This window comes from Sciurus carolinensis, chromosome 16 (genome assembly GCF_902686445.1).
Source record: "Sciurus carolinensis chromosome 16, mSciCar1.2, whole genome shotgun sequence".
NCBI lineage: Eukaryota > Metazoa > Chordata > Mammalia > Rodentia > Sciuridae > Sciurus > Sciurus carolinensis.
The window spans coordinates 65,786,634-65,811,977 of NC_062228.1; the positions used below are offsets into that span (position 1 = coordinate 65,786,634).

Consider the following 25,344-nt stretch of genomic DNA (forward strand, 5'->3'; position numbering starts at 1 on the left):
AGCCCGGCGTCGACTCCCAGGAGATTTCGGGACGAGCTGCGCTTCCTGCCGTCTTCCGGCCCGGCATGGGCTTTCTCTGGCTGCGAGCGCGCTGCGCGAAGGCCGGCCCCGGGCGGGACGATGCGCGAAGTAGGCCCGTGCGGACCGGAAACCGGCAGCGACTGGGACCACGCTTCCCAGCGGGCGCTGCGCGCGGCCACGCCCACTTCCGGCCGAGTGCACGCGAGCGCCGGTCGCAGGGCAGGGGCGGGGCGGGGGCGCGGCCCGCGGGTGCTGGGGCGGGAGCGCGGGTGTGGCCGGGGGCGTGTCGCGGGAGCGCCCGAGAGCGTTCGCGTCCGTGACCGGGTGCGCGCGCCTCGGGTGACATGCGGGGTTCGGCGGGCGCCCGCGCCCTCGCGAGGCGAGGTGGGCCCTGCACGAAGCCCTGGGCGGGCCGAGGCCCGGCGGCGGCGGCGCCAGCCGCCCCGGCCCGTACCGTGCGGGGAAGGCCGCGCTCACGGGGCGGCCTCGCCCCCGAGGCCCGGCGAGGAGCGGTGGCCTGGGCGCCCGCGCGGGAAGGTGAGCGCGGCGGCGTCGGGCGCACGGCGACAGCGCGACCTCTGGGGCGAGGGTTTGGGGGCGGAGGTCGCCGGCCGCGCTCCCAGGCCGGAGCCCGGCGGCACCCGGGTTCGGACGCTCGGCCGGGCCGAGGCAGGCGGCGGCGCGGGCGGCCCTAGGCTGGCGCTCGCCGGCCGCCGCGGCCGGTTCCCGTGCAGTCGGGTAGCGGGCCTGCCCCTTCCAGCGCGCGGCTCGAAGCGCGCCGCAGCGCCTCTTCCCCTTTCTCCCCTGCCAGCGCGGGTGTCCCGGGACGCTGCGCCTCTCCGCGAGCGGACCCGCCGGCGGGCGGCGGCGCCGACAGCCCGACCCGGAGCCATGGCTCAGGTGAGTTGGCGGCCCTTCTCCGCCTCCGCCGCGGCCTTTCCGTGGAGTTTGCTGTTGGCGAGGTCTGTCCGGGGCCGGTGGCCGATGCGCAGGCCTCCCGCCGCGCTTCGCCCCGGTCCCGGCCGTTTCCAGAGGGAGTCCGCGAGGTGGAAGCGTACTCGCGAAGCGCGCGGCCCTTGCACTGTGCCGGGTGGGTTTGGTGCAGTCCCCTGAGCCCCATTTCTTTTTTCTTTTCTTTATTTCATTTTTGGTACCTGAGAGTGAACTGGGGCGATTTACCACTGAGCAGGACCTGGCTTTGAACTTGGAACCGTGCCACCACGCCCACCAGGCTAAGCCCCATTCCTTACTCTCAGGGGGCTCTCAGCCTGTTGTCAGAAAGTCAAGGAGCAAGCGAGGTGCCAGACACCAGGCCTGTGACCTCCTGCTTCTGCCGTCTTCCCACAGCCTCTCCCCAGTGCAGCAGCCAGTAGCCCTGCCCAGACAGAGCTCTTGTCATTCTCTGCTTGAAATCCTCCAGTGGATTCCCTGAAGAAGGGCCAAAATCCCTAATGTGACCGACAGGCCCTCTCCTGGCTTCTTGTTATCTCTGACATCTGCTGCTTCACCTCACCATCACTTTTCCTGAAAAATTGCCTTCTCATTTTTCTGAGCATACCATCTAAAGTCTCAGAGCCTCCCACCAAAATTCTTCAAATCCCTCTTCCTTGCTTTATTTATTTATTTGAAAAATTTTACTTAATATATTATTTTCTCCTCCCCTATTCCCATACTTCATAGGCAGAGATTCAGGACAGTTTTGCCCCAGTGCCTGATACAAAAAATATTAGTTGGATAAATGTGTAAATATATTCAGTTCTCTTATGACCAATGTTTTGCTGTTTAGTATAGTGTCAGAGACTGGCCTTGAACTTGGAGTCCTTCTATCTCAGCCTTGCAAGTTGCTGGGATTATAGGTGTGTGCCACCTCACCCAGCTAGAATAATCATTGTTAAACCTGATAATTGTGTCATCTCTTATTATTTTATTGAGAACATTCCCAGAAGTTTTTCTTTCCCTGTGGACTAAGGCTTCCCAAACTTAGATGAAAACATAATACTTTTAAAATTATATTTGGATACAACAGCAGTTGAACCTCAAAAATCAGAATTGATGCTCCAAAAAAGTAACCACCCAGGAAAATAATCATCACCAAATATTTGTATCTTCGTGTTTTTAAAACAATTGAATTGAGCAAAACAACAACAACCCTTTTTAATACTTTTTTCCTCTAGAACATACTTTTAATTCACTTTCCTCTGTAAAATTTTAACAAAGCATTTTTTCTGTATGGAGAATTGCTTTTTTTTTGGTTAAATGTGTGTTTTCAAATGTTTATTTCATATGCATACTAAAGAAGAGTTAAGTAGCTGAATTTAAGGCTGTACTAGGTTCAGATTCTGTGCTGTGTAATGCTTTCTCAGTGGTGTGGTGTGAAAACATGGAGCCCATTTGAATGGATTCTACGTGTGTAAATTGCAGCAACAGGAACAGAGTAGGACTTGGACCTTTCAGAGAGTGTACATCCTGAATCAAGCAGTTTAATCTATCTAGCAGAAAGTCTATTTTATTTTGTCAGAAGACGTGTTTTTCCTAGTGGTTCTTGTTTCACAGTCAGGATAGGATGAGTAGGTTGGTGTTAAACTATTTCTGTCCCTATCAAAGTTGAAGTGTTTTACTGTTTGTACCAGGGATTGAACCCAGGGGCATTTAATCACCGAGCCACAACATCCTCAGCCCTTTTTATTTTTTATTTTGTGATAGGATCTCATTAGGTTGCTTAGAGCCTTACTAAATTGCTGAGGCTGGCTTTGAACCTGCAGTCCTCCTGCCTCAGCCTCCTTAGTTGTGTGCCACAGCGCCCAGCAAGAGTTAAGCATTTTAAGGGAGGCAGGGAATCATGACAGTTAGAGGCATGGATCATGGAGCCAGGCTTCCTGGGTTCAAGTGTTAGCACTAGCATTTAATCACTGTGTAACATTTTCTTCGACTGTAAAATGAGAATGAAAGGACCCGCTCCAGTGTTCTTGTAGAGACTGATTCAGTTGATTCATGTAGTGCCTAGCACACGGGAAGAACTTGCTAGGTCAGCTGGCAGCAGCCTCATGACATCATGGCAGTTTTAGAAATTCACAGGTAAGCCTCTTAGGTGGCATGCTTTTTTAAAATTTATATAACGTAGCACAGAACGTGGCAAACTATGGCTTCTGGGCCAAATGTGGCCCGTCACTTCTTTTTGTATGGCCCATGGCCCATGAGCTGCAAATAGTTTTTACATTTTTCAAGTATTGAAAAAAATGCAAAGGAGAACAGAATTTGATGACATGTGAAAGTCATATGCAGTTCAGCTTCAGCGTCCGTAAGTTAAGTGTCACTGGAGCACAGCATGCTTGTCCACTTCATACTATCCGTGGCTGCCATATGCCACAGGGGTGGAGTGGCTCACAAAGCCTAATTATTTTTTCTCTGGGTCTTTGCAGAGAAACTTTGCTGACCCTGATGTCCAGCATGGGTGATGGAGTCAGACTGCCGAGTTGCAGCCCAGCTCTGCAACTGACTGACACTGATCCAGGGCGAGTTTCAGCTCTGCGTTTCCTCATGTGTGAAATGGGTTTGTAATAGCAGCAGCTATCAGGTGGTTGAGGGATAAAATTAGCTAATGTATGAGGGTGCAGAATTGTGTCTGGAATGTGACAAGGGTCCTCAGCTGCTATTTATAGCCACAGGCATCTGCTAATAAAAGTCCTTGACTGAGAAAATGTCTTAGAAGGATATGCATATGATTAATGTTGGATCCCTCTAGAACACAGGATTAAAGAGATGGAGAAGGGCACTTATTCATTCATTCATTCATTCTTTCTTTCTTTCTTTGTTTCTTTTTTTTGGTACCAGGAATTGAACCCAGGAATTAAGCCCTTTTTATTTTTTATTTTGAAACAGGTCCTCACTAAGTTGCTGAGGCTGACCTCAGGATTCTCCTGCCTCAGTCTCCTGAATCACTGGGATTACAGGAGTGTACCACCTTGCCCAGCAGGGGACATTTATTATTAAGAAACAAATCAAAACCAAAAAGATCGTTCTCAGTTTAAGGAAGTACTTGAACTTATTTTCTTCTCTTTAGGAGTCACTAGACTCCAGTTTTCTTGACAGTGACAAGGTAGTTAAAAATGGTGGAAAAGGGGCATCATTTTCTCTTGGTATTGACAAATTTATAAAAATAATAATAAAGACTTTTAAAAAGATCATAAAAATAACTTGCTCTATTTAGAAAAGTGTGCCTGAAAAACATTTGAAATATTTGAAATTCTGAAAAAAGTCAGCATAAGATGGAGCAGCCAAGGAGTGTGCAGTTGGAATCATAAGGCTGCGTCTGTGGAAGCCTGTCTTAGGAGTGGGAGGGGGTCGGAGCCGGAGCCTGCCCAGTAGCAGCACTGTCTGAGCACCTAATTGTGTCTGGGCTAAAACACAGTTCCAAGTACTGCATGTGTGTTGGGGTGTTTGAGATGTTAAAATGTTTCAGCTGCCGGGTCTTGCTTTGAGAATGAAGGCCTTTGACGTCATCTGGTACATAGTGCAGGTCATGATAGCTAGACATGGTCAACCATGTCAAGATAAGCTTCCTCCCAAAAATCAGTAGCTGTGCTTTCGTACCAAGATCCTGCAGCTGGCACTGTTGATGCTGAGGGCTGAGCATCATTTGCTTAGCTTAGATGACTCAGGCATGTCGGTGTCCCTTAGCTCAAGGGTGGTAAGCAGTTCTTGGCTCTTTTTAGGTGTTGCTAGGGGGTTCGTACTATGTAGGAGCTTGGGAGATTTCTCCACAGAGCTGTCATGACTCACCTCTGCACTGTTCAGTTAAGGTGCCCTCGGAGCTTGGTGGCAGGCTTGGAGTCGTGGTTGTGTCTAATTCTGCAGATGCCAAGCCTCCAAGGACTTTGGTTCAGGTGTTCAGTGTTGGATTTGTCAAGTTTGTGTTTAGGTGTGGTCCCAGCTGGGCACGGGTGGCACAGTGAGGGACCTCACTCAGATGGGGGGTTACTTACAGGTCTCAGAGGGAAGAGGGCAGCATGCCTGGCAGGGCCAACAGGAAGCAGGGTAGCCAGTACCCGCATGCATGCTCAGCCAGCAGGGCCTGTGGTTGAGCCCGTTCTGGGGTCCAGGGTGTTTCCTATCTGGGTTTCCCACGATGGGGTGGGATTGGTTCATCTGAGGGGAGGGCAAAGCTAAGTGGGGAACTGGGGTTACAGTGTTGGGTGTGCCAGGCTGGAAGCAGGTCAGACGGCTTGGAGCGTGGGGCCTTATCTATCTAGAGCACAGTGGGAACCGGGTGGGGGCTGCCCTGGCGAATGCAGGTGGCAGGCTGGGGACAGCATGCCATGTGAGAGTTTGGCTCATGTGTCACTCCCACGTGCCTTGCATGCCCTACACACCTGTGGGCTGGTGGTGCTGGCTCAGAGGCAGCTAGTGGGGCCTCTGCGCTGTTGAGGCTGCATGTGGATCAGCCTTGCGGCAGCCTGGCTATGTGACTTGTCAATTGCAGTCTGTTCTTTGAAGGTCACGTAGATGCTCGTCATTCACATCCACCTTCTGCTAGCCACAGATTCCAGGGGTCAGAGTTTGATGGCACACACCTTAGAATTTGGTAGTGCATAGAGTGGTATGCTGAAATCAGATAGCATGTGTGCCATAAACATCTGCCAGCATTGCCTAGGGTGGTCAGAACAGGCCATGACTGCCGGCCCCTGGGCAAGTGTGCTCCTGATGCCTCCCAGTGCTCTTGTGCCCTAAGGGCATACCTTTGTTCTTGTTCTTTTTTTTTTTTTGAACTGAGATTGAATCTAGGGCTGTTCTATCACTGAGCCACATCCCCAGCCTGTTTTATTATTTTTATTGATTGTTTTTTATTTATTATTCATTTATTTTTAAAAAATTTTAGTTGTAGATGGACACTATTTTATTTATTTATTTTTATGTGGTGCTGAAGTTTGAACCCAGTACCTTAAATGTGCTTACTAAGTTATCCAGGCTGGCCTCAAACTTGTCATCTTCCTGCCTCAGCCTCCCAAGTTTTGGGTTACTGGCAGGCTTCTTGGTTCTTAAAAGTATTTTATTTATTAAAAACATTATGGGGGGTGCTGGGGATATAGCTCAGTTGGTAGAGTGCTTGCCTCGCAAGCATAAGGCCCTGGGTTCAATCTCCAGCACCGCAAAAAAAAAAAAAAACATTATGGGGAGCTGGGGTTGTGGCTCAGTGGTAGAGTGCTTGCCTCGCATCTCTGAAGCAATATTACCGATCCTCAGCACCACATAAAATAAAGGTTTAAAAATATATGGGAGTTTTCATTCTTTATCTTTTCAGGTTTTTTTTTTTTTTTAAGTTGTGAATGGACACAATACTTTTATTTTATTTTTATTTATTTATTTTTATGTGGTGCCAAGAGTCAAATCCAGCGACTCACACATGCTAGGCAAATGCTCTACCACTGAGCTACAGCCCTAGCTCCAGAGATTTGCATTCTTATACACTCATTTTTATTTTAGAAAAAAAAGTGTTAGATTTTATTTTAATGAACATCTAGTAAACACGAAAAGTAAAATAGAAGTCTTTAGAACTCAGTTTGTGGCATAGCCATGCTGATCTCCTGAGGTTTGTCTCCAAGTTTCTTTCCCTATTCTTTTTTTTTCTCTGACAATCAACTGTATCTTTCCCAGTCCTCTTGCATATCCCCATTTTGAGAAATGCTCTCGTACCTATTGTATGTGGAACAAGTTAGCCTTATTACGTACTGTTTGGAATTGCTGTCAAATGTTGTGTGTGTGCCTCCTTTCACACCCACAGAGCTGCAGACTCCAAGGCAGGGGCTGTCTCCATGTCACCGTCTTATCTGGAGGCTGTGACAGGAAGCCAGCTGCCAGGCCAGGATGTGACTCTGTGAGAGAGCGTGTGCTTAGTGTGCTCCAGGTCCTGGGTCCTGTCCCAGCACCAGGAAGAGAAAGCAAGTGGGAAAGCCACCTGTCCTACAGTTACCTAGATCTTCAAATCACCAAGTATTTACCTTTTATTAAAACAAACAAACAAACAAACAAAAAGGCAGTCCTCAGCCCTCTGCTCCAGTTTGCTGGGCTGCCCCCACACCCTAGTGACATGGAAGAGGCTTAAATAACACAAGTTCTCTTCCTTGCAGCTCTGGGAGCTCAATCTGCTGTAGGTCCTGGCGGGTTTGGTCCCCTTGGCTTATAGATGGTACTTTCACCTGTGTCCTTGTGCCACCGGTCCTTTCCACCATGACCACCCTGTTGTCTCTTCCTGGTGTCCGAGGGCGTGGCTGGAATAGGGCCTCCATCTGTATGGCCTCGTGTGACTTGAACAGTCTTGTCTCCAATACAGCTGCATTCCCACATGCTGGGCGAGGACCTCAGCTTGGGAGTCTGGGGTCACAGTTCATCTGGTGACAACCCACCAGTCCTGTGTGGGCACAAGTGCTGGTTGAGTAAGAATGTGGTCTTGGCATTTCAGGGCCTGGTGACATTTGGGGACGTGGCTGTAGCTTTCTCCCCTGAGGAGTGGGAATGGCTGAACTCCACTCAGAGGCGTCTGTACAGGAGGGTGATGTTGGAGAACTACCGGAACCTGGAGTCTCTGGGTAAGGGTGGCCTTTCCTTCTTCACCTCTTGTCCTGTCCACTTTTGTGACCCAGGAGCCCTTCGGTCCTCTATCTCAGAGCCAAGGGGATGCATCCCACGTCTGGACAGGCTCATAGCATGAACATCCTGTTTTTCTTACATACCTAGGACTTTGTGCTTCAAAGCCCGACCTGATCTCCTCTTTGGAACAAGGAAAAGACCCCTGGGTGGTGAAGAAAAGGGCAACAGGAGGCCGGCACCCAGGTGAGTGTGGAGAGAGGGAGGGCTGGGGCTGTGCTTAGCTGCCACACCCACTGTCCCGCCAGGGGCTCCGAGCCCTGGGTCAGGAGAGCCAGGCCTCAAGCATGGCTGGGAAGTCTTCGCAGCCCTTCTCCAGCATTGCTGCCTTCCTCCAGAGACAGCCTCCTCTGTTCCTGATGCCTCCTCTACTTTGTCATTCAGACTTGTGGGAGCATTTATGTTCTTTGAAAAAAATCTGCTGATTCTATATAGTCTGTATGTTGTACTTTATTTTGGTTAAGGGTTTGGTTAATTGAGTCATCACTTTGGGTAAAGCCCTCAGGTGCTGGGTGGCAAGATGAGCGGCAGCTCTCGGGGAGAGGTATCTGTGCATCACCTAAATGAAGTAGCAGCTGGTGTTCTGCGTATGACAAGGGAAGACAGGGACTTGAGAGGAGGAGAGTCCCCCAGTGTTAAGCCAGGGCAGCAAGGAGTGAGTAGAGTCTGGACAGCACTGGAGTTAGGAGGGAGGGTCATCAGGGCAGATTGGGCTTCAGGTGGACTTCTCAGTGCAGGCAGGCAGCGTGCAGCTGCGTAATTGGCTCTCAGAAAACGCCTGACTGGCTCGATGAGCGTCCCTGCAGTCATTGCAGTGACGTTTAGACTGTTGGAGGTGCCACCGCAGCATCATTTCTGGAGCAACAGTTGATCAAGTGGACAAGTAGACAAGGAGTGGAATTGAAGATTTCTTTTGGAGGCTTTATTATAATAGGAAATGGTTAACAATTTCTCAAAGAATGGAGAAACTTCTGAGATCTCTTTGTTCAAGTCTTACTTCAAAGGAGAAATTTTTATAGATGGAAAAGTAGAGGTCGCTTGCAGTTATAGATCAGGAAGTCATAGCGGGCCATCATCCACAGGAGAGTGAGTGTGACAGTCTGTGAATTTTCAGTTCAGTGTGATCAAGTCACATCCTTGGACGGACTGCAGGACACAGCAGGTTTTCCTCCTGCAGATGTTTCATCCCTTGTTGAGACCAGTTACTCCCGCATTTTCAAGGCCAGAATCTGGACTCTTATGAATTAGCATTCATAAAAAAAGGAGGCATGTGGAAATAGAGGTGAAGCTTTTGTTAGATTAGAGAAAGAGCAGAAGCAGTTTTACTTAATAAAGCTGAAATGAGGATTGGATAGCATCTGCTTCCTGTTTGTTTGTGTCAGCAGCATTTAGAATGAAACCTCATCTATCTCTCTCTCGCGCATGCTGCTGGGGTGGAAACCAGGCCTCATGCATGCTGGGCTAGTGCCCTGCCATGGAGCCACACCCCTGCCCTGAGATCCCTTGTCTCTTCATTTTCAGTTTCCTTGTCCAGTCTTGGAAAAACACAGTCTGTGAAAAACACAGTTTGCACTACTTCTTTAACCGTTAGGTGGGAAAGTTCATACTGTACCTTTTAGGACTATACCACACAAATTTAGGCACATTCATAGTCATTTGTAAAAACTTCCAAAATGACATACTTTTTGGGAGTTTTAATTCAGCTGGTTGTGCTTTGGATGTCTCCTTCTTGCTAACAGGTAACGGAAGAGATTTGCTTTCTGTCTTTCAGGCGTGGAGGCTGTGCAGAAGACCCAGGAGTCACTTCCAGAGGACTTATGTGAGGAAAAACCACCCCAGGCAGCAGCAGCAGCAGAGGGGCTCGCACATTGTTGCCTGGAGTACTCTCTTTTAGGGGAGAACTGGGATTCTGATGCTCTATTTGAGACACAACCAGTAAGTTGGGAGATACTCAGGCAAGAGAAAATATCTTCCCTAAGGCGGGCTTTTATGACCAGTGCCTGGGAGACACTTCCATCTGATTGTCCCCAGAAGAGAGGTACACAGTCTTGATACACTTCAGAAAAGCAGGGGGTAGCGCTGACTCGGTTGAGCCACCTGGGATCCTGCTGGGTGGGGATGCGTGACTTGGAGAGGGTGCCAGCACACTTGGAGCAGGCTCTCAACTGGCTCCCCTGCTTCCGTCAAGCATCTGCGACTTAATGAGGCCTGTCATTGCATGACTGAGACTACTCAGCACCTAAGTCACGCTTCCTGGTACAGAGTGTGCCCATGGCATGTGGCTGTGGCCAGCCCACTGGGGTTACGCAGGCTCGTGGGTGTGATCTGGTCAGGACGTGTTCACACCTTTCCAGGGCTTGGTGACTGTCACCAGCATGACTATGGACTTCTCCCAGCAGCGAGACCCAGCTCAGAGGACTCTCTGTCAGGACGTGATGTGGGAGAAGCATAGTGACCTGGGGTCCGTAGGTAAGGACCTCCCTCTCCAGATCTGAATCTGTCTGTGGGAGCCCCACTGCACGCCTCAGGTTTGCAGGTGGGGGTGGGGGAGGGTCTTCTGAGGTGCTGCCTGAGGTTTCTGTCCTGATTGCCCGATGAGAGTCTGGCCTTTGTGGAGTTGGAAGTTGGCATGTCATTGCGCTCAAGGGGTCATCTTTGATAGACCCTCCTCCTGACCACAATGACACTCTCCCATCCTAACCAGGAATGGGATCCTCAAGTCTAGAGTGCCCGTGGCGTGACCAGACCTGTCTCTTCCCCTCACACAGGACGCAGTGTCTCTAAGCCAGACATGGTCTCTTTCCTGGAGAGAGAGAAGGAGCCCTGGATGGGAGGCAGAGAGCTGGCTGCAGGCCTGTTCTCAGGTGAGTGTGGGGAAGTCCCTGCAGGTGAGAGCTCAGCTTTCATCAGAGACTGGATCCTTATGCAGGTTGCAGGAATTCCGCCAGGCCGCCCAGACCTGGGAGCAAGTCAGGCTCTGGGTCCAGCATGGTGCTTGCCTCCTTCCCTCCTCCTGACGGCTCATTCCCACAGAGCTCCTCTTTCTCTTGACCTTGGGCACATGTGTCAGCCTCTCAGTTTGAAGGGACTTTTCGTGACCTCCACATGCTCTTGAGCATCTTTCAGGTGTACTCCTCTGTGGTTGAACGGCCCACTCATTCCACTGCACACCCATTCCTATGAGAAGCACCTGCACGCTGTGTAAGGAGCCCTGCACCTGGTGTTGGCAGGCAGTTGGAGTTGATGCATGTGTAACTGTATAGGTAAAATCCAAGAATCACCCCAGTGCAGATGATGAGACAGCAGGTGGAGAACTTGCAGGAAGCAGAGTTGGCAGAATTCTGCCTGGGGCATTAGAGGATAGGAGATGCTAATCTGAGCGGTGCCCGTGTTTCAGCAGGACAGGGTGGGCAGCAGTCAGCACCAGAAGGCAGGGTTAGCTGGTCCTCTCGACACATGAGAGAAGCATAAGAAATTCCTTTGAAGATAATGGTTTGTAGAACATGTAATTCTATTGCCGGTTTAGAGAAAGAATGGAAAACCATGACCCATCACAACACGGTAGCACGCAGCTTTAGTCTCTTCCATGGTGGTAAGCGTTACTTTTCACATGGTGGTGGTTATGTGTAGGTTCAGCCGTGCACCGATGTTTATGCTACATGTTGACTCCCGTTGCTTAGTTCAGGTACTCATGTTTCTTTTTATTAACATTTTCTTGATGTCAGCAAAAACTGCACATTTCGTGACTGTCGTATCCCTGGATATGAGTGTCTGCTAGGCTCTCAGGGTTTTGTTTTAGTGAGTTTGGCAGGGACTGGGAATGTGGGTTTAATTGCATTCTGAAGCCAGATGTGGCACACCCCTGTAATTCCAACAACTCAAGAGGCTGGGGCAGGAGGATGGCAAGTTCAAGGCCAGCCTCAGCAACTTAGACTCTGTCTCAAAATAAAAAGGGCTGGGGCTGTAGCTCAGTGGTAGATCTCCCATGGGTTCGATCAGTACAAAAAATAAATGCATCCTCAAAATCTTGGATATTTATATGCCAACTCTTTCTTATTATTTGGTGAAAAATTATATAGCCTAAAATTATCATTTTATCATGAAAGATTCTGATATGGTCCCTAAATTTTGTTTTCCTCTTTGTTTTCTTTGATTGTATGTCCTTGTTTACACTTCTCTATTAGTATCTTCAGTGTTTTCTTAACAGTTCCAGTGATGTTTACATATAAGCACACTAATTCATTGATGTATTGTTTCAAACTATTTTTGACAAATGGTAATAAGTTTTAATTTTAATACATCTTTTTCAGTTATGACATATAAATGTTTGAATTAAAAAAATTTTTTTTAGTTGTAGATGCACACAGTGCCTTTATTTTATTTATTTATCATTCTTTTTTTTTTTTTTTTTGACTGCTGGGGATCGAACCCAGGGCCTTGTGCTTATAAGGCAAGTACTCTACCGACTGAGCTATCTCCCCAGCCCCATATTTTATTTATTTATTTTTATGTGGTACTGAGGATCAAACCTGGTGCCTCACACACAGTAGGCAAGCACTCTACCACTGAGCCACAACCCTGAAGTTTTATATATTTTCTGTTATGATTTCTCTATTTGTGTCCTTATAAACTTGATACACATAGCTGTGCTTCAGTTTTTAATGGTTGTTTAGAAAAAAAATAAGGTAAAAAACAAATAACCCTTTGGGCTGGGATGTAACTTATCAGCAAAGCACTTGCCTTGAATTTGCAAAGCCCTGGGTTTGATCCTCAGTTCCACAAAAGAAAAGGCAAAGGAAAAAAAAAAAGTACCTCATCAAAAAAAGCAAAAAAATAAGGGCTGGGGCTGTGGCTCACTGGCAGAGCGCTTGCCTGGTGTGTATGAGGCACTGGGTTCAATTCTTAGCACCACATGTAAATAAATGAATAAAATAAAGGTCCATTGACAACTAAAAGTGTTAAAAAACAAGATAATGGTTGTTTAGTATTACAATAAATGGATATGCACTATGGTTTCATTTGCTACTGAAGACGTTTGAACATCTGGATCTTCTCCAGTTTTTACCTATAATCAGGAGGTCCGTCTGCACATTTCCTTGCTTGTATGTCAGAAAACCTCTTTGAGGCACATGCCTCCAGGTGGACTCAGGTGCTCAAAGTCCGTGTGGTCGAGTCTTGTAGGTTTTGCTATGCCATCTGTGCCCATTTCTTGAGATCATCCCCAGTGCAGGCATTCTGTGGTTTTTGTTTGTTGCCAGGCTGTTTTCAGTTTGCATTTCCTGCTCCTGATGCTTTGAATTTCTTAGAGCTTGGCTTCGGTGCTGTTTCTGTTGGGTTGCATGTCCTTCTTACCTAGTGTGGATGTGCCCGGTCCGTGCCGCCATGTGGCGGTGTCTGCTCGCATTGCTCACTGCACACTTGTTTGAACTGGGTGTCATCTTCGTTGACAGGAGTGCTGACTCTGACTTGCAAAGCTTGTCTTCTCTCCACAGCTCTTGCTCCTCCTTGGACACCCAACCTCCTTCCTGTCCTTTGCTTCCTTCTCCTTCCGCCCTTCCTCGCCATTCTCTTTGTCCTGTCTTATGTTGTATGGGCTGGTGTTCTTTATTTTATTGACATATTTTTATCATGGAAAAGTACACATAAAAATATAACTATTTGGTGGCATTAAGTACATTCACAATATTTTACAACCAAAACCACTATCTAATTCCAGAGATTTAAAAAAATTGCTCTAAAAGAAAATCTTATGTCCATTAAGTGGTCACTATCCATTTCCTCTTCCCCCCAGTCCTTGGCAACCACTGGTCTGCTTCTGTCTTTATGGATTTTTCTGTTTTTGGTATTTCATATAAATGAATCATATGATACATGGCCTATTGTGTCTGATCACTTTTGTGTGGAATGTTTCCAAGGGTCATCCGTATTATAGCATGTACCAATACAGCATTTCTTTTTATGGTTGAATAATATTGCATTTTACGGATTTGCCATCTGTTGTCTGACTCTTAGCTCATTGGTGGACACTTGGGGTGTTTCTACCTTTTGACTGCTATGACATTTGGGCTGCTATTTTGGACACTATGTTTTTATTTAAACATCTGCTTTCAATTCTTTTTTGTTTTGTTTTAGGTGTTGGATATTTAACCCAGTATGCTCTACTACTGACCTATAGCCCCAGCCCTTTTATTTTATTATGTTTTTGATACTAAGGATTGAACTCAGGGACAATGAATGAATGAGCCACATCCCCGGCCATTTAAAAATTTTATTTAGAGACAGGGTCTCACTGAGTTGCTTAGGGCTTTGCTGAGGTTGGCTTTGAACTTGCAGTCTTTCTGCTTCAGCCTCTCAAGCTGCTGGGAGTACAGGTGCGTGCCACTGATCTGATAGCCCGAGCCATTTTTATTTTTATTTTGAGACAGGATCTTTCTAAGTAATTTAAGGTCTTACTACATTGCTAGGGCTGACCTTGAACTTGGAATTCTCCTGCCTCAGCCTCCTGAATCACTGGCATTATAGGCATGTGCCACCATGCCCAGCTAGATCTTTGTGATATCTGTGAGTTGGAAATATTTTTTCCTATTTTGTGGACTATTCTTTTGTACTTTTTCTCCCTCCCCCTCCTCCCCCCCCACCTCTTCTTTTGGTATCCAAGATTGAACCCAGAGGTACTTACCACTGAGCCACATTGCTAGCCCTTTTTATGTTTTAGCAGGGTCTCACTAAGTTGCTTAGGGTGACTTTGAACTTGTGATCCTCCTGCCTCAGTCTCCTGAGCTGCTGGAATTATAGGCATGCACCATTACACCTGGCTCTCTTATACTCTTATTTAAAAAAAAAAATAGATGTTGATGGAACTTTATTTTATTCATTTATTTATATGTGGTGCTGAGAATTGAACCCAGTGCCTCACACGTGGTAGGCAAGCGCTCTACCACTGAGCCACCGAGCTACAACACTAACCCCTCTCTTTGACTCTTGATGGTGGTTTTTGTTTGTTTGTTTTTGTTTTTGTTTTTTTGGTTAGGAGAGATTGAGCCCAGAGGTGCTCTACCATTGAGCTATATCCCAGCCACGTCCCTTACTTTTAAATTTTTATTTTGAGACAGGGTCTCACTTAAGTTGCTGAGGCTAGACTTGAACTTGCAGTTCTCCTGTCTCAGCCTCCCGTATTGTAGGAATTACAGGTAGGTGCCACCTCACCAGCATCCTGATAGTTTTTCTTTTGTGTGTGTGTGTGTGGTGGTGCAGGGGATTGAATCCAGGGCCTCATTCATGCCAGGCAGACACTCTTACCACTGAATCCTATTCCCAGCCCTTGGTAGTATTCTTTGATGTACAGAAGATTCTAGTATTATTAAAGTCCAATTTATTTATTCTTTTGTTGCTTATTTTGATGTTATATAAGAAACCATTGCCAATCATGGGTCCTGGAGATCAACTGTGTTTTCTTTGAAGATTTGTATGGTTTAAACTATTAGAGTAAGTTTTTGGTTTTTTTGGTTTTTTTTTGGTTTTTTGTTTTTTTTTTTTTTTTTTTTTGATACTGGGAATTGAACTCAGGGGCACTTGACTGCTGAGCCACATCCCCAACTTTACTTTGTATTTTATTTAGAGACAGGGTCTTAATGAGTTGCTTAGTGCCTTATTCTTGCAGAGGTTGGCTTTGAACCCATCATCCTCCTATCTCAGCCTCCTGAGCCGCTGGGATTACAGGCATGTGCCACTGCGTCTGTCTACTAGAGTAGGTTTTGATCCCTGTTGAGTTAGGTTTTGTATTTGGTGTGAGGTAAAGATCTTTCTATCTTGGTTCCTCCTCCTCCTCTTCTCTTCTCTTTTCCTTCCTTCCTTCCTTCCTTCCTTCCTTCCTTCCTTCCTTCCTTCCTTTCTCTTTCAACCCCCTCCCCTCTCTCTCTCTCTCTCTTTCTCTCTCTTTCTTTCTTTCATTGAATTCTGACCTCATGTGTACATGGCAAGTGCTGTACCACAGAGCCACAGCCCAGCCCCTCTTTCCCCAGTGATTTGTCTTAGAACCCTTAGAGGTCAATTGACTCCAGAGAGGACATGCAAGTGGATAGCAAGTATGCAAAGAATGCACAGAGTCCCTGACAGGGAAATGCTGGTCAAACCACAGTGCCACATTAACACACACTTGTTAGGCTGGCCAGGCAAAAACAGCACTGTGGTGGGAATGCAAGATTGTGTGGCCACTGTGCAAAACTACAAAAGTTCCTCATGGTATTAAAAACAGGAGTACTGTGTGATTCAGCAAGCTGCCTTCTGGGTGTTCATCCTAAAGGACTGAAATCAGGATCTCAAAGAGATAATAGTACTCTTACAAATCCACACTGCAACACTATTCGTAATAGCCAGTGTGTGGAAAATACACAAATGTCCATCAACAGAGGAATAAAGGAAATGTGGTATAAGCCCACAAAGATACCACTCAGCTTCCACAGATAGGAAATTCTGCCACGTGTGACAACACGGATGGACTGTGAGGACTTTGTGTGTGCTTGCTAAGTGACATAAGCCAGTCTCAGAAAGGTAAATCTGCAGGATTCTACCCACATGTCATCAAATAGTCAAATTCACAAAATCCAGGAGTGGAATGGTGATAGGGTGTGGCTGGGGCAGGAGGACATGAGGAGTCACTCATGAATGGGCATAAAGATCCAATCAAGCAAGATGGAAAAGTGCTAGAAATCTGCTCTACACACATTTCTTTTACAGTTATCAACAGTAATATTGTAAACGTAAAATTTTTCTAAGAAGGTCAATTTCAAGTATTCTTTCTGTAATGAAATAAAATTAATAAAGTAAAAAAGTAAAAATAGCTAAAATAATGATCACAATTTTATTGAGAAACCAGTTGACCTAGATGTACAGGTGTGCTTCTGAGCTCAGTTCTGCTCCATTGATCTCTGTCTGCCTTTATGCCAGTGGCTTACTGTTCTGGACGCCAGCTCTGGAGCAGGTCTTGAGGTCAGGAAGTGCACTCCTTTACCTCCATTCTCTTCCAAGAGTTTTTTTTTTTTTTTTTTTTTTTTTTTTTGACTGTTAAGGGCTCTTGCAACTCCACATGAATTTTAGGGTTAACTTTTCCACATGTGCACAAAGATCATTGGCATTTTGCTAGGGATTGCATTGGATCTTTAGATTACTTACCATTGTTAATCTTCTTTTGATAACTGTGATAGCTATTGAAGTTTTCTTCAGTTTCACTCAGCAGCTCTTTTCAGTTTTCAACGTATAATTTTACACTTCCTTAGCTAAATTTACTTCTCAGTATTCTATTTTTTAAATGGGATTTTAAAAAATGAAATTGCTTTCATAATTTCGTTTTCAAATTGTTCATTCATAGCATATGGAAATAGAACTGATTTTGTGTACTTATTTTTTTTTTCTGAATTCACTTTTCTGCAATTTTCCCAAATTCGTTAGCTTTAGCTGTAATACTTTCTCATGGATTCCTTATGATCTTATCCATGTGGGACTGCGTCCCCTGAGCACAGAGGTGGTTCCACTTCCTCCTTTCTGATTTGGGTGCCTTCTGTTTCTAGCCCATCTGACTGTAGCATCCAGGACAGTGTTCAGAGGAGTTGTGAGGGCAGCCCGAGTTTTGTCCTGATCTGAGGCAGAGAACTCTGTCTTTTGATATTAGAAAAAAGTCTTTTTCTTTTCCATTTTGTAAACGTTTTTTTGATGCTCTGCCTTACTTCCCTCAAGACCAGTTGAATCTATAATATTTTTGAGTAATAACTATACTTTCACAAAATTCTCATATGTGCTAGGTGACTTAGAAGATGTCAGGCACACTCTTCCCCATGAGCATGTAGTCGAGATCAGACTTGTACTTATTCAATAATGTATGAGTATAATTAAATATAATGTTAGTATTTAGTGTTACTATAAAAACAGTCTTCAAAAAAGAAATCAGTATTATCTTAATAGATGCAGGGAAAGCATTTGACAAAATTCAGTATTCTTTCATAAGAATGTTGTAGACCTCTCAACAAATGAGGTCTGCCTCAACACAATGAAGACTGTTACGACAAACCCACAGCTAACATTTAGGTCAATGGTAAAAGTGGGACACATTTCCCTTAAGGTCAGGAACAAGACTAGGTTGCCCATGCTTACCCAACAGCACTGGAAGTCCCAGCCAGGCCATTAGCCAGGGAGAAGAAATGCAAGGCTATGAGTTGGAAAGAAGTGATGCTGTCTCCGTCGCAGATGACGTGCTCCTGTACGTAGAGAACTAAAGAAAGCCGTATACAATACCAGCTTGCCAGAACTGAGAAAGCAAAAGAAGTAGGATATACAGTCAATATACAAAAATGCTTTTATCTCTATACACTGACAGTGAACTCTGGAAAAAACCCAAGAGAATATCACTTACAGCAGTGGCAGAACAATGAAACGAAACACTTAGGAACAAATCCAGCCCAGGAGGTGAAGGGCATGTACATTGAAAATGGTAAACCACCCATGAAGGGCCTTGAACAGTGGCTAGAGAACTGGAAAGACGCCCTAAGCTCAGGGCTGGAAGAATGAATCTTGTCAAACTGCATTGTTGAAGGTGATCGGCAGACTCAAGTGTGACCCTTATCAAAACTCCAAAGGCATTTTTACTAGAACTAGGAAAAAGAGCCTGAAAATTCATATGGAACCCCAAAAGACCTCATGTAGCTAAAGCAGTCTTTAATAAGATAAAGCTGGAAGCGTCACATGTCCTGAATTAAATTATATCACAAAGCTATTATAGTCAAAATAGCATGATTTTGGAGTTAAAACATACAAGGCACATAGACCAAAGGAGCAAAGAGAGATCCCAGAAATAAACTCATGTGTATAAGGTCAACCAGTCTTTGACAGAGAAGCGAAGAATGCAGTAGCATAAGTATGTTTTCAATATATAGTTTTTGGAAAACTGAATGTCACATGCAAAAAGAGAAATAGATAAAACAGGCAGGTTCAGGGCACATAACTGTAATCCCAGTGACTCAGGAAACAGGTTTGCAATTTTGAGGCCAGCTTGGTCAACCTAGCAAGACCCTCTCTCCAAATAAAAATAAAGAGGGCTGGGGATGTAGCTTACTGGCAGAGCACCCCTGTATTCAATCACCAGTGTCCCAAAGCGAATTAATACAACAGAAAGGGCTGGAGATGGGACCTCTTGGTAGAATGTCCTTTGGTTCAACGTGCAGTACTGAGGAAAGAAAAGAAAAATCAGGTCCTTTTACCATATGTAAAAATCAACCCAAAATGGATTGAACGTAAGATCTATGAACTAGTCAAAAACAGGCAAAAGGCGCCTTGATATTGACCTTGGCTGTGACTTTCTGCAGGTGATACTGAAAGTGCAGGCAACAAAAGCATAAATAAACAGGGTTTCATGAAACTAACATTTCTGCAGAAAAGAAGTGCTGAACCAAGCGGAAGGGCCGTGTACAAAATGGGAGAAGGGTTCGTACACAGAAGAGGAGCTGAGAATGACTGCCAGGGATCAGGGCTGGGGAAACGGGAGATGTTGGGCAATGCCTACAAAGTCCAGTGCAGAATGAATCGTCCGGGAGACCTGATGTAACGTACAGTAGCGACTGTATGAATGATAACGTACACTTGAGGTCTGCTAAGAAAATAGGTCTGAAGTATTCTCACCACACACACAAATGGTTAATACGTGAGGTGACAGGCGTGTTTATTAACTGTATCATGGCAATCATTTCACAATGTACAGGTATATCAAAACATTGTACACCTTAGGTTTGTACAATTATTTGTCCTCTATACCTCAGTAAATCTGGAAAAAAGTTTCTTATAAAAAAGAGTGGCATTGCAAGGCACCATTAAGAAATGACAGAGACGTGAGGGTTCTTTTTTTTTTGTCTTTTCTGGCTTGTAGAGGCAAGCACAAAAGTGTGAGAATGATTACTGAGTTTGAGCAATCCATTACAAATGTATCTGTGTTCAAATATGTTGAATAAAATAAGGTTAAGAAAGACACCACTTTCTGGTTGTAGAGAAAGAATTAGACTTTCAGATAATCCTAATGATTGCCATAGCATAAGGGTCTTTTATGTGCTTTTGCATGCTCCTTTGGAGACCAGTGATGTGATAGTGAGACATTTAATGCCCACTACCCTAGCATCCAAAGCAGGGTAGACCAAATAGGAGGGATTTGAAGGCAGTCAGTATCACAGCTTCTCAACTCCCGCCTTTTCTGTTACTGGCTCCATATGTACTTGGCTTTTTTTGTACTTACCTCCTGGGCTCCTAAATGAATTGTTTGGAGTGTTCTTACATACTTTGTAGACTGCATGTTTTAATGTAATAGCTTTTAGAGCTGCAAACTTTGCATTCCTTTCACCAATTAGTGAATTAGTTCACCAATTTTCCTTTTACCTGAGTTCTCTTTTCTTGCACATGATAAAGGGATAATTGTTCTCTTGATATATTTCAGGCCAGCGATCTGTACATGAGACCCAGGAATTATTTCCAAAACAGGACTCACATGCTGATGGGGTAACAGACAGAACTTCAAGTGCTGAACTTGAGTGTTCCACTTTCAAAGAGAATTGGGCTTCTGAGTGTGTGTTTGAAAAGAAGCTGGCACTTCAAGAGACAATTACTCATAACAAAGCCCTCTCAAAGGAGAGAGAGCATATGTATAACAAACCTAGAAGGTGGTTCCACTTGAATAGTTCAGAAGAGAGAGTTCATAGTTGTGATTCAGGTAAAGGTTTTCAGAAAACCTCAGTGGTAATAAAACAAACAGGAATCTATGCAGGAAAAAAACTTTTCAAATGTAACAAATGTAAGAAAACTTTTACTCAGAGCTCATCCCTTACTGTTCATCAGAGAATTCATACTGGAGAGAAGCCCTATAAATGCAGTGAATGTGGAAAGGCCTTCAGTGATGGCTCTTCCTTTGCGCGACACCAGAGATGTCACACGGGCAAGAAGCCCTATGAGTGCATTGAGTGTGGGAAAGCCTTCATACAGAACACGTCCCTTATTCGCCACTGGAGGTACTACCACACCGGGGAGAAGCCCTTCGACTGCACTGATTGTGGGAAGGCCTTCAGTGACCACATAGGGCTGAACCAGCACAGGAGAATTCACACTGGAGAGAAACCTTACAAATGCGATGTGTGTCACAAGTCCTTCAGGTACGGCTCTTCCCTTACTGTACATCAGAGGATTCATACTGGAGAAAAACCTTATGAGTGTGACGTCTGCAGGAAAGCCTTCAGCCATCACGCCTCGCTTACACAGCATCAAAGAGTACATTCCGGGGAAAAGCCTTTTAAGTGCAAAGAATGTGGGAAAGCCTTTAGGCAGAATATACACCTTGCCAGTCACTTGAGGATCCATACTGGAGAGAAGCCCTTTGAATGTGGCGAATGTGGGAAGTCCTTCAGCATCAGCTCGCAGCTCGCCACGCATCAGAGGATTCACACGGGAGAGAAGCCCTACGAATGCGAGGTCTGCAGTAAGGCTTTCACCCAGAAGGCCCACCTGGCCCAGCACCAGAAGACTCACACGGGCGAGAAGCCCTACGAATGCAAGGAGTGTGGGAAGGCCTTCAGCCAGACCACCCACCTGATCCAGCACCAGAGGGTCCACACTGGAGAGAAGCCCTACAAGTGTGTGGAGTGTGGGAAGGCCTTCGGGGACAACTCCTCCTGTACCCAACACCAGAGGCTTCACACTGGCCAGAGGCCTTACGAGTGCATCGAGTGCGGGAAGGCCTTCAAGACGAAGTCCTCCCTCATTTGTCATCGCAGAAGTCACACTGGAGAGAAGCCTTATGAGTGCAGCGCGTGTGGCAAGGCTTTCAGCCATCGGCAGTCCCTTAGCGTACACCAGAGGATTCACTCCGGGAAGAAACCGTATGAATGTAAGGAATGCAGGAAAACCTTCATCCAAATCGGACACTTGAACCAGCACAAGAGAGTTCACACTGGAGAGAGGTCCTACAGCTACAAGAAGAGCAGAAAGGTCTTCAGGCAGACTGCACACTTTGCTCACCATCAGCGGATTCATTCTGGAGAGTCTTCCACGTCGAATCCTGTGGATCTGTTTCCCAAATTTCTCTGGAATCCATCCTCGCTTCCATCACCGTAGCCTCAGGATGTCATTTAAAAACTCATCTGTCTGCCCTTTGCTTTGATTTATCCCTTATAAGTTTGTTCTTCACAGATAGATTTTTAAAAGTAAAAATATAATTAATTCATCTGTATAAAACATATTGAAATCCTCTCAATAATCAATGCATAAGATGTACTTAGCACAGTGCTGGTCCATGCTAAGCATTCAGTAAACTTGCTTTGTTTCTTTATTTTATTTCTTTTTTTTTTTTTTTTTTTTTTTTTTTTTTTTTTTTGTGGCAATGGGGATTGAACCCAGGGTACTTTACTACTGAGCTGTATTTACAACCCTTCTTGATTTTGAGATAGGATCTCTAAGTTGCTGAGGGTGACCTTGGACTTGTAGTCCTCTTGTCTCAGTCTTCTGAACTTCTGGGATTACCAGCCTCTGTCACCCTGCCTCGCTACTTAGCTCTTAAAAAAATATTGTTGGACATTGAAAAGTTACAGTAGGGGCTGGGACTGTAACTCAGTGGTAGAGTCCTTCCCTAGCACGCCTGGGGCCCAGGGTTTGGTCCCTAGCACCAGAAGGGGAAAAAAAAAGAGAAAAAGAAAAGTTATGATGGTCATCTTTAGTAAAAATGATGCATTGGGATGAGGGTAAAAACCAGATCTTGGGTCAGGAGTAGAGCTGTGCAGGTAGTTGATGTTTACCTGTGTTCCTTTAAAATTGGATTCCATGATGCTGAGATGTATTATGACATTCCCTTTGATCTACATGAACGTAAGGTGATTTGTCCTCTTTGGTGAGAAAATTCAACTTTATGTTTGACAAGAGTCTTTGACAGTGTAGAGAACATGAATGAATAGGCTATTTGGAACATAGCAGTTAAATAAAAATACAAGATTTATATGCAAAGTTAAAACTATTGACGCATTACTAAAGAATGAGAAAGTCAGCAGGACTTCATCTATTTAAAATTACTCAGTTTATGAATGAATTCTGGTAAACGTTCAAAGTATCATTAACTCTGGATGAACCAATCTAGTAGCAGAGGGTCAGCAATCCATGACTTGTGCCCAGAGTCTCAGTGGTGATTTTTTTATGGCCCATGATCTAAAATTTTAACAAATATTTATGAGTACTTTAAAAAATGAATATGTTTTCAACATGATCATTATGTTAAATTTCAGTGTCTGTAAATAAAGTTGTGTTGGCATAGAGCCACCTTCGGTCATTCACGTGTGGTTGGGGGCTGCTTTCATGCTACAATAGCATAGTCAAGTAGCCCTAACAAAGACCCTCTGGTTTGCAGACCCTAAGATACCTGCTGCCTGAACCTTTGAAGAAAAATTTGATGATCCCTGCTGTACAGATTGCTGAAGAATGTTTGGCTCATGGACAAAATCCTGTCTGCAGCCTGTCTGTGTAAATAGGGTCTCACTGAACCGTGACCGTGCTCATTTGTTCACCTACTGTCTGGCTGCACTTACAGCAGAGGCAGACATCGAATAGCTGCAACACTGATGATATTTACTGTTTTTTTTTTTTTTTTTTTTTTTTTTTTTTTTTTTTTTTTTTGTGGGGAGGTTAATGGGGATTGAGCCTGGGGCACTTTAGCAATGAGCTACATCCTCAGTCTTCTTTATTTTAAGACAGGGACTTGCTGAGTTGCCCAGGCCAACCTCAATTTGTGATTCTGCTGCCATAGCCTCTCAAGTGGCTGGGATCACAGACACGCAGCACCATGCCTACCATGTTTACTATTCTTTTATAGAACATTTGCTGACCACTGTTCTGGAGTAGAGGAAAATTTACAAAAGTGTCTAATTTTGTGGGGTAATACAACTCTTACATCAAAAATTTAAAAAACCGACAATAAAACAATTTATGAAGAGATGAAATTATGAAAAATAGAACATGTCAATAAAAGAAATAGAGTTGGGGTGTGGCTCAGTGGCAGAGCACTTGTCTAGAATGTGTGAGGCCCTGGGTTCAATCCTCAGCACCACATAAAAATAAAATAAAGGTATGTGTCCACCTACAACTAAAACAAAAAAATAAAAAAAATTTTTAGATGAAATATTCAATACTATTTAAATTATTGTAAATTATATATCCAAAACCTAATTCCAGTAGATATGTTTACTTTGATAGTTGTTTGATGGTTGTCCTGAAACAACATGAGGAAGTATAATAGGCAAGAATAACCAAGATGTATTTAAAATAGTTTTCTTTGCATATGATATTTAGTATGTGATACTGGCATGTCAAAATTGGCTGAAATAGTTTTTACATATGAGATTTGGTATGTGATGCTGCCATAAAACTGTGGCAGGCATACATGAAAGGATGTGTTCAGAATGTAGGACATATAGTCTTCAAATATGAGAGATGTATTTATATCTCTATAAAATCATTATCACAGGCAGAAAGAAAAGAAACCTTCATAAAGAAGAACACACATTCCTTAAGATAAATGTGAAACAGTTGTACTTAACATCTCTCATATGAACTCATGTATAGGAGAAACAAAAAAAAAGGACACCTTCATCAAGTAGGGCAAGGATCTAAAAGGCACATAAGGAAAGAGGATGCCTTCACCAAGAAGGATGCGTAGTCCTAGAAGAAACAGGAGAGAGGATGTCTTCGCCAAGCAGGATGTTGGTCCTAGAAGACACAGGAAAGAGGATGTCTTAACCAAGCAGGATGCGTAGTCCTGGAAGACACAGGAAAGAGGACGTCTTAACCAAGCAGGATGCGTAATCCTGGAAGACACAGGAAAGAGGACGCCTTCACCAAGCAGGACACGTAGTCCTGGAAGACACAGGAAAGAGGATGTCATCACCAAGCAGGACGCGTAGTCCTGGAAGACACAGGAAAGAGGACGCCTTCACCAAGCAGGACGCGTAGTCCTGGAAGACACAGGAAAGAGGACGCCTTCACCAAGCAGGATGCGTAGTCCTGGAAGACACAAGAAAGAGGACGTCTTAACCAAGCAGGATTTGTAGTCCTGGAAGACACAGGAAAGAGGACGCCTTCACCAAGCAGGACGCGTAGTCCTGGAAGACACAGGAAAGAGGATGTCTTCACCAAGCAGGACGTGTAGTCCTGGAAGACACAAGAAAGAGGACGTCTTAACCAAGCAGGATTTGTAGTCCTGGAAGACACAGGAAAGAGGACGCCTTCACCAAGCAGGACGCGTAGTCCTGGAAGACACAGGAAAGAGGACGCCTTCACCAAGCAGGATGCGTAGTCCTGGAAGACACAGGAAAGAGGACGCCTTCACCAAGCAGGATGCGTAGTCCTGGAAGACACAGGAAAGAGGACACCTTCACCAAGCAGGATGCGTAGTCCTGGAAGACACAGGAAAGAGGATGTCTTAACCAAGCAGGATTTGTAGTCCTGGAAGACACAGGAAAGAGGACGCCTTCACCAAGCAGGACGCGTAGTCCTGGAAGACACAGGAAAGAGGACGTCTTCACCAAGCAGGACGCGTAGTCCTGGAAGACACAAGAAAGAGGATGTCTTAACCAAGCAGGATGCGTAGTCCTGGAAGACACAGGAAAGAGGACGCCTTAA

At 45.1% G+C, this 25,344-nt stretch overlaps 1 protein-coding gene and 1 non-coding gene across 7 annotated transcripts; one reads left to right on the forward strand and one right to left on the reverse strand.

Moving 5' to 3' along the window:
• Nucleotides 1-20: 20 nt before the first annotated feature.
• Zfp28 (ZFP28 zinc finger protein) lies at nt 21-22,011 on the forward strand. Of its 6 annotated transcripts, XM_047528319.1 has the most exons (9): nt 515-558; nt 833-921; nt 3,441-3,533; nt 7,478-7,604; nt 7,753-7,848; nt 9,434-9,597; nt 10,017-10,131; nt 10,431-10,526; nt 20,132-22,011. In XM_047528319.1, exons 4-9 carry the CDS (start codon nt 7,571-7,573, stop codon nt 21,796-21,798), a joined length of 2,172 nt encoding a protein of 723 aa, XP_047384275.1. In that variant the 5' UTR covers nt 515-558; nt 833-921; nt 3,441-3,533; nt 7,478-7,570; the 3' UTR covers nt 21,799-22,011. The 6 variants fall into 6 exon arrangements, with proteins under 6 accessions (XP_047384274.1, XP_047384271.1, XP_047384272.1 ...); XM_047528318.1 differs by lacking the exons at nt 515-558; nt 3,441-3,533 and adding an exon at nt 21-129; XM_047528315.1 differs by lacking the exon at nt 3,441-3,533 and having other exon boundaries at nt 284-558.
• On the reverse strand, nt 12,073-12,147 carry Trnai-uau (transfer RNA isoleucine (anticodon UAU)). The gene has a single exon. It is a non-coding gene; the product is annotated as a tRNA-Ile (tRNA).
• Nucleotides 22,012-25,344: the final 3,333 nt, after the last annotated feature.

Coding starts and splice junctions, on each gene's coding strand:
- Zfp28 (XM_047528315.1), top strand. CDS start 366: ATGCGGGGTTCGGCGGGCGCCCGCGCCCTCGCGAGGCGAGGTGGGCCC. Junction 7,605..7,752: donor CCGGAACCTGGAGTCTCTGG/GTAAGGGTGGCC, acceptor TTACATACCTAG/GACTTTGTGCTTCAAAGCCC. Junction 9,598..10,016: donor CTCTATTTGAGACACAACCA/GTAAGTTGGGAG, acceptor ACACCTTTCCAG/GGCTTGGTGACTGTCACCAG.